Source organism: Silurus meridionalis, chromosome 25 (assembly GCF_014805685.1).
Source record: "Silurus meridionalis isolate SWU-2019-XX chromosome 25, ASM1480568v1, whole genome shotgun sequence".
NCBI lineage: Eukaryota > Metazoa > Chordata > Actinopteri > Siluriformes > Siluridae > Silurus > Silurus meridionalis.
Window position 1 is genome coordinate 15,851,143 of NC_060908.1, and position 8,858 is coordinate 15,860,000.

The 8,858-nt window shown below is 39.6% G+C and overlaps 2 protein-coding genes across 3 annotated transcripts in view; one reads left to right on the forward strand and one right to left on the reverse strand.

The window, feature by feature from the left end:
• nfkbib (nuclear factor of kappa light polypeptide gene enhancer in B-cells inhibitor, beta) overlaps positions 1-8,858 on the reverse strand; it is a 29,913-nt gene that overhangs the window by 15,988 nt on the left and 5,067 nt on the right. Inside the window, exon 6 of one of the 2 annotated variants that reach the window (XM_046839493.1) lies at positions 6,271-8,858. This exon is cut by the window's right edge and continues 221 nt beyond it. The exons of the other annotated variant lie outside the window; for it this stretch is intronic. The gene's annotated coding sequence lies outside the window, so the exon portion shown is untranslated. Of the gene's footprint in view, positions 1-6,270 lie in introns of those variants that run through there. 2 annotated transcript variants of the gene reach the window in all.
• On the forward strand, positions 96-8,641 carry ftr84 (finTRIM family, member 84). The gene is made up of 9 exons (XM_046839459.1): positions 96-732; positions 1,340-1,435; positions 3,145-3,270; positions 3,472-3,579; positions 3,801-3,957; positions 4,151-4,204; positions 4,297-4,365; positions 4,645-4,781; positions 4,920-8,641. Exons 1-9 carry the CDS (start codon positions 178-180, stop codon positions 5,325-5,327), a joined length of 1,710 nt encoding a protein of 569 aa, XP_046695415.1. The 5' UTR covers positions 96-177; the 3' UTR covers positions 5,328-8,641.

The window sequence follows — 8,858 nt, forward strand, 5'->3', positions numbered from 1 at the left end:
CCATTCTAAACACAGTTATCAAGCTACAATCTCTGTTTACATATAAGCAAGTATGTTGGCTTACCAACTCAAGACCTACTCTATAAATACAGGCATTGAGGTTCATGTTTCACCTCATACCACCCACCTGTTCCTTCCTTTTTCTTGCTTGCACTTGCACTTGCACTCCTCTATACCATGGCAGATTCCTATATGTGTTGTCTGTGTGCTGATGCGCTGAGGGACCCCATCACCATCCCTTGTGGAGATACCTTTTGCCTGGATTGTATCAAGTTGTACTGGGACCAATTGGACCACCTGGGAGTCTACAATTGCCCAGAGTGTCGGGCGACCTTTACGCCTCGCCCTATCCTACGCCGTAGCGTGCCCAGCGTCGCTTCTCATGATCGTCACTCGCCGGTACCGTCCTTAACACCCTTCCCAGACCTCAAGAAGGATTCGTTATGTGATTTCTGCACAGGCCGACGGAACCGAGCAGTCAAGTCGTGTTTGGTTTGTTTGGCGTACTACTGTGAGACACACGTCAAGCCTCACTATGAGTCGGCTACATTTAAGCGGCACAAGCTGGTCGATGAGATGGGGCATTTGGACCGTAAGATCTGCCCACAGCATGAGAAGAGCCTTGAGTTGTTCTGCAAATCGGATCAGATGTGTATCTGTGTTCTGTGCACTGTGAGGGAGCACCGGGGCCACAATACTGTTAGTGCTGAGGATGAACGTGCAGAGAAGCAAGTAAGACTTAAAAACATGCTCGTCAAAGGAAAATTGGAAGTTTATGCAAATATGATTTGTGTAAAACCTTATTGTTTAGTAGCTAACTGGCATGTTCAACAGTATTATAAGTAATGTAGACATCACAAGCTTCCACTGCCTTATGTAGACTTCAGAAAGAAATGATTGGGTTGTGCTAATTTGAAGAACATTTTAAAAGCAGTGTGACACACTAAAGATTTGTTTTTATCTTATGCAATTTGCCAAAATTAACTTACAGGACAAGATGAAAATGGTGCAACAGTTGTTCATTTATATTCACCCCTTATTGGGTCTACAGGCCCTGGTGTGATCCTGAGGTGTCCCCTGGGTCCACATCAATTTCCTTCCAAATACAGTACACTTCCCTTTTTGTAAATAAATGTGTATACACAGTGATCTTTGATAGACTGGCATTCTACCCAGATGGTATTCCTGTGTTGTGCCCATGTTCCTGGGATAGGTTCTGGATTTATTACGACCCTGACCAGGATGAATAGCTTAATAAAGATGATTGGATAAACGAATGAATGAATGAATATTCTTTAGCAGAACAAAGTACATTCTCACAGGCGCAAATGTTTCTCAGAAAGTGCTGGTGGTGACCCAGTCTGAAGTCCAGCATATTATCCAAGAGCGCATGAAGGAACTACAGGACCTCAAACACAATGTGGATGTGCTCAAGGTGAGTTAAAGTACGAAATTGTCCATTACTGCCATCTGTTGGTAAACATGCATTGTCCAAAAACGTAACGCTAACTACAACTATCAAAAGCAATAATGTAGTCAGATTAGCAGGAAAAACCTTTTTAGAACTGCTTGGCCATGCGTTATCTAGTACTGTCGTTCTGAAATGATGAATCGTGAGATGCAAAACGTTTTACAATTGAAGTGTCAGGATCATATTTTAGAGTTTTGAATTACAATTTTATTGCTATTATCGTTAGACAGTAGGACGCTTACTTGGGTAATTGTTTTTTTTGTTGTTTTAGAATTCAGCAGGTCACTTAGATCATGTGATCTGAAATAGAACCTCCTAAATTAACCTGCTGAATTCTGCCAGTTATAAAAGAACCACCAGTTCTTTTAAAAATAGATTATAAGTATGCAGATAATATTGCTTCAGTGGGCGGTTGGCAAGAAGGGGGAGGAAAAGCATAGGCTTCTTTTCAAATTGGTGCGAAAATTGGTTCTAAAGAGAGAGCAAAAATTTTACTCCTACATTAATCAATGGGTTGAAAATACAGTAAGCAACAAACTACAAATACCTTGCTATAATACTGGCCCATAAACTTTGGTGGAATGCATGGACTAATTATGTAAACATGAAGCTTCAACCAGGAATGTATTTCCTAAAGAAATTACTTTCTCTCAATGCCTATAGCTTTAGACGTTTTATGGGGCTTTTATTGAATTTGTTATGACATTTTGTGTGGTTTGCTGCTATGGAAATGCTTCCAAGGCTCAGACAAGTTCACTGGGGAAGGTGGTAACAATAGCAAGTACATTTTCAGAGTATATACACCGATCAGGCATAACATTATGAGCATCTGCCTAATATTGTGTTGGTCCCCTTATGCTACTTAAACAGTTCTGACCCATTGATCATTAACAGCATGAACTTCTTTAGCAGTTTGAGCTACAGGAGCTCGTCTGATGGATCGGACCACACGGACCAGCCTTCGCTCCACACGTGTATCAGTGAGCCTCGTCCCCCACGACCCTGTCGCCGGTTCACCACTGTTCCTTCCTTGGAGCACATTTGATAGATACTGACCACTGCAGACCAGGAACATCCAACAAGAGCTGCAGTTTTGGAGACGCTCTGACCCAGTCGTCTAGACGTCACAATTTGTCAAACTCGTTTAAATCCTTACGCTCTCCCATTTTTCCTTCTTCTAACGAATCATCTTACGGACAAACTGTTCACTTGCTGGTTTGTGAATATAATGAAAGTGTTGAGTATGTGTTGAACGGCTAACATCATTGTGAATGACAAGATGCATCCTTTTGCTTACATTTTGGAATTGTTACAATCTTCCCAATGATATGTTGCCAGATGTTTGAAAAACAGTTCAATATGGTCTTTTATACCCCAAGCAATTAAATTCTTAAATTATTGGTAACTGATGCTAATTTTTTATTACATTTAACAGCGTCAAATGTAGTTATTTATTTGTTTATTTTTACACATGCCAATTGTGAATTGTTAAATATTTGTGCGAGTATGCTGCAAACCTTTTTTCCTTACTTGGACAAAAAAAATTTAACTGAACAGAAAAGCTCAGTTTGGGTTACAAAATAATATAATGGACAAATGCACGCTCCTTGTCCTGTGGAAAGACCAGTAAAGAGTAAGTGGAACTCATGCTCTTAGTACACTCCTGTCTACAGGGTAACGCTCACCGTGCCCAAGCGACCAGTGATAAGATCTTCAACGAGATGCTGCAATCGGTGGAGCGCTGGCATGCTGAGATCTGCCAACTTATTCAGGCTAACCTGCAGTCTGCCATGTCACAGGCAAGTCTTCCAACAGTAGACCATTCCAGCCGGCTGTCATTTTTGTCTTATTATTCCTTCAAATACATCAAATGATGTTTTCAGATGTTTACTGGAACAGACTGTGCTAATACACTGGGTAGACTTTGTGTTATTAAACTGCCGGACTGATTGTACTCACCAAAAATGCTTTTTTCTAAACAAATATGAACATATCAACAGGCTGATAGCTATACGGAGCGGCTAGAGCAGGAGATCATGGAGCTCCAGCGACGAGACGCAGAGTTACGGCATATACTTGACACAGAGGACAACATATATTTTCTACAGGTGCACCACCACCACACTCAAACTATCTCCAGATATCTCTTTAAATAGCATCTGCCTTACTGATAAACATCTGTATGTGCATTGCAGCGGCTCAGGTTTACAGCTCAAGCCTTAATTGCACATGGTGGTAGTTGGAAACAGCTGCTTTCATTTTAATTAAGACTTAAACACCAATTTGTTTTAACACACACTTGTTACTGATGCAATTGACTATTGTGCAGAGTTTTCCGATGCTGGGCATTGCCCCTGAGGCACTGGTGCCCAAAGTCCTCATCAACCAAGAGTTTTCTTTTAGTGAGGTGACCAAAACAGTGACGGACATGAAGGACCACCTGGATGACATCTGCAAAAAAGAGTTGGACAACTTGTCCAAAAAAGGTGACTGATAAACTTTTAATAAAACAAACGAATGCTGATTTATCAACCCAAACGTTTTATCACCTTCTTGCAAATGCTACTTTGGTTGGTAACAGCAAAAATATTTATAATCAAGGGATCCAATTTAGAACCTAGCAATAGCAAGTACTCTGGGACAGTAATCAAAAATAACTTTTTACCCCCCCACCCACAGTAAGTGACATCCCGGTCTATGTGTTAAACCCCAGGACTGGTAATAGGTTTAAAGGTAAGCTAACTCCAATGTCCTGCACATGACACCAATATTAATAATATTTAGTAAGAATTCCTTTAATGGACAAATTTTATTACATTTTTTAGACAGTCTTTCCTCAACAACACCAAAAGTGGACCTTCAGAAGCCCAAAACTCGAGCGGACTTCCTCAGATGTAAGTTGCAATGATGTTATTAATGTTGTTAGAAGTTTCGATTGGATGTATTGCAATGTTAGTGGCAAGGAATTATAATTGTTCACATATAATATGATACTATAAAATATCATAATTAACAGAAGGCATATTAGTCTATACTAAACAAGCAAGGTGGTTCGGTAAATTTAGTAGCAAGAAAAGCTTAAAGATACATAAAGACAGTTTATAAGGACCTGGGCTCAAAACCTTTATAAAAAAAAATTACCATGGATCTCCGAAATGTGTTTTGGTCGACAGATACAGTGAGACTTACCTTCGACCCTAATACGGCCTATAAGGAGTTGGTCCTGTCCGATGGGAATCGCAGGGCAATTCGGAAGCGCATGGTCCAGTTTTATCCAGATCATCCAGACCGCTTTGACGGCTTTTGCCAGGTAATCTTTCTGTATTTTGCAGATAATAAAATGTAACAAGATTTCTGTACAATCTTCTGTACAGTCAATCAGTGGTTGGTGGTGCGATCCGCAAAAATCCTGCTTTGTCACTGAATTTTGTATCCGGGTTTCTCCTAGATCCTGTGCGCCGAGCCCTTGAGTGGCTTCCGTCACTACTGGGAGGTGGAGTGGAGCGGCGAGTTCTCCGTTGGTGTCACTTACAAAAGCATCAGCCGCAAAGGCAAGAACTCACACAGCCTCCTCGGTTACAATGACCGATCCTGGAGCCTTCTGTGTTCTGACTCTGGATACTCGGCCTGGCACAACAAGACGGATAAAGATGTTCCGAGCGTGCCCAGGGCCTCGCGAATTGGTGTGTACCTCGACTACTCCGGTAATTCAGTGTCCTTCTATGCAATCTCAGAAAACATGGACCTCATCTACAAGTTTCAGGCAAGATTCTCAGAGCCGCTATATGCCGGGTTTGGAGTCGGAGCCTCGGTATCTCTGTGCTCACCAGAGAAGATCACACAGCTGTACTCCTGAGGACAACAAGTTGAAACAAAACTAATCTTGGTTGTAGCTTGGGCCAATACAAGGACAAGTCAAACTCTTCATTATGAGGTTTCAAATGGAACCTTCTCACAAAATGGCCAAAAGGTCCTCCATATGAGAAAACCTCCAGTTATTCTTTTGTACAATTAACCTAGTCATATTAGCATGCTAATAAACAAACATGGTAACTAGCCAGCTGAGTAACAATGTCTGGTATAAGAGTTATGCACTTAGGTAAAAGTATAGATAATGTGCCAACAAGTAAAATATCAAGTGTACTATTTTTATCTACTAGTAGCTAGAATTTGATGTACTAGCCAGTCAGTGTTTTGAATAAACACTAGTCTAACCTTTAGACTAACTTCAACAAAGCACTTTAAACTTTTAAAAACATTTGCAGTTACCATTAGCAAAGCAGCAAAAACGATCTTAAAAATGACCTGGAGGTCTTCGTCTTTAAAAGAGGTAAAGCAGGTGCCTCATTTTATACAAATCTTTGTTTACTCCAGTGGAAAGCTGTTGAGGAAGTTGGACCATGAGGTCAATGATTAAGGCTCTGGGTTACTGATCGGAAGGTTGATGGTTCAAGCCCCAGGACTACCAAGTTGGGCACTTGACCCACTCAGGGCAATCAAAGAAAGTCTGTATAAATACAGCAAAAGAATACTTGATTTGAAAGTTTTGTAGAGTTTTTGTGTGTAACAAATAAAAAAAAACCCTCCAAAAATCATACACTCCTATTTTTCAAACAGCAAAAACACTCATTCAATTACAGTATAGTCAAAAGAAACCTGTGTTTCGGCCATTGCGTCGGCCATTGTTGGAAATACCTCTGAACAGTGAGCCAGACACCGTATGCTGACTTTTAATCCCATTAGTATATATACATTATATAAACAGAGATTAAGAGAAAACAAGACACACAAGATGGAACTAACTGCATGGAACTAACTTTTATTTACTATTTTAAAGCATTAAACCTTATAACCTTCAACCATCACCTATTTCAACATAATAAAATAGTAAAAAAAAAAAAAAAAAATTGCAGGCCAGAATTCGGCTCCTTTATAACAAGCTTGTCACTGTACAGTTGTTTCTGAAATTCCGATAATTGCAGGCTCATCGTTTCTTTTCTGTTTTATCCTAAGTGCTGCCTATGTAATCTTTCGAACTCGCAATTGGATTGCATCCTATCGTATCACATCGACTTACAGGTTCCTGTCTGCTCTCCAACATAAGATTCGTCCTTCATTCCATCCATCACTCTCTCATTCAGGTCTCTTTTTCCACCGCAATTTAGGGAATTGGTTTTTCCCATTCGTTTTGCAGAGCTCAGAACAGCCATGCTGCAACGCAACAAAGCTCATCATTTAGTGTCTCGTTTTGTGTTTTTGTTCAATTTGCTACAACAAAATATGGCATCACATTAAGTTATTTTCTGGCAAACGATAATAATTCGGTATATTTCTCATAAAGACAGGGTCTACACGGTTTATTTTAAACTACAACCTGAAAAAAAATTTAAATATTTTGGGGTAGTGATGGAGTAGTTTTTGGTAAGTGAAGTTGTTTTAGTTGTAGGGCAGAAGTGGAGGTGTTTTGGGGCGGGTTTATTGTACAGGGTAGGGGTGGAGGTGTTTTAGGGGGTTTACTGGGCAGGGTGGGGTGAGGTGTTTTGGGGGTTTACTGTAAAGGGTAGGGGTGGAGGTGTTTTGGGGGTTTATTGTACAGGGTAGGGGTGGAGGTGTTTTGGGGGTTTACTGTAAAGGGTAGGGGTGGAGGTGTTTTGGGGGGTTTATTGTACAGGGTAGGGGTGGAGGTGTTTTGGGGGGTTTACTGTAAGGGTAGGGGTGGAGGTGTTTTGAGAAGGCGGATTGTTTTAGGGTAGGGCTGGAGTTGTTTTGTCAGGGAGGAGTAGTTCTGGAGCTGGAGTTGTTTCAGGGTGGGGTTGTTTTGTGGGGGCAGGACTATTTTACAGATTAGGGTTGAGGTGTTTTGTGGGGGCAGAAAAATCTTACAGTAAAAAATTCCGCTAAAAGGAAATCAGAATGGACCTTTCACAATTCCGTAGCTACAAAAACATTTGGAAATAATTTACAGATGAACGGCTCGTAAAAATGCCGTCCTGTCTGTAACCTCTGATCATTTTCTACCGCTATGGAAAATAAATTCTCTTTGCAATCTTTTGTCTTTTTTTTTTCTCTACATTTATTTTTCTTCCCCACCAGAAAAAAATACAGCTACATCAAAAAAAAAAAAAAAATAGAAATCTGACACGTTCACCATCGAAGCTGCGACACGAACACTATAAATATCATTATATATAAATTCCACGTGCACATTATATTCGTCTTTACATCGATCAAGCTGAAGCAGAAACGCTGCTACTTTTGCTAAATTTCCCATCGTGCAAAACAGCCCGATCGTTAGAAGCTCGGTTTGACGTTACACAACAGAACCTTGACGCTTTTCTACCACAAATGAATTGATGATGTAATAATCACCTTTTGTGTAAAGTTCTTTATCATTACAGCTCAAAACTCAGCCACAAATCACACACACACACACACTAATTCAATCACTGGAAACCTAGGGGTTTGTGTACTGCAGTAAAAAAAGAAATAAAATAAAAAGAAATTGTTGAGTCTTAGCTGCATCATACCCCAGACTCAGAGTCGGATAGGAGATGTGGCGTGAAGTGAAAAGTCAGACAGAGGGACACATTCAAATTATTTCCCATCAAAGAAGTTCCATTTTCACAATGATCAATATAATCAAAAAATGTAAAAATACAAATGCTGAATTCTTATATATATATATATATATTTTTTTTTTTTTTTTTGGGGGGGTAACTATTAAAAAATATCCATAATAAAAAAAAATGCATTTTATAGTTGTTTATTATTATTATTATTATTATTATTATTTAAAAATAAATCAGTGAATTTCTGGAGACAAACTTGTCTGTTTTAAACCAAATACATTTTTTAAATGATTGTAAAAGTAATCTATCAAAAAAGAATTCTTTTTTTTTATTTTTTATTATTAGGTTTTGAAAAAAGTCTAGTAGTAGTGAAGGCCTTAATTGATTCATTAATTACAGTAATAATAAAATAAGAAGAAGAAGTAAAAAGAGAAAAGAATATTAATAAAGTTACATATTTGCCAGGGTTTAGATCTCAATTTTTTTTTTTCCTCAGTCATGAATTTTCTTTTCGGGTGCACAAATAATCTATTACTGATCCATACTGTGCTGTTGAGGTGTGTGTGTGTGTGTGTGTGTGTGAGAGAGAGAGAGAGAAAGACAAGATCATTCTGTAATCTTGCCGTACTCCTCAGCAGCCTCACGTGAACCTCATGTTTGTTGTCCCAACACGTGACTCACATAACACGCGCGCACACGCGCACACACACGCGCACACACGCGCACACACAGAGTGACAGAGAGAGAGCATGAAGTAGCCGAGACTCTCTTTACCTCTCCCTCTGCCTCGAGGTCAGCTTAAAAACAAAAACCGGCTC

Coding starts and splice junctions, on each gene's coding strand:
- ftr84 (XM_046839459.1), top strand. CDS start 178: ATGGCAGATTCCTATATGTGTTGTCTGTGTGCTGATGCGCTGAGGGAC. Junction 3,271..3,471: donor TGCAGTCTGCCATGTCACAG/GCAAGTCTTCCA, acceptor ACATATCAACAG/GCTGATAGCTATACGGAGCG. Junction 4,782..4,919: donor GCTTTGACGGCTTTTGCCAG/GTAATCTTTCTG, acceptor GGTTTCTCCTAG/ATCCTGTGCGCCGAGCCCTT.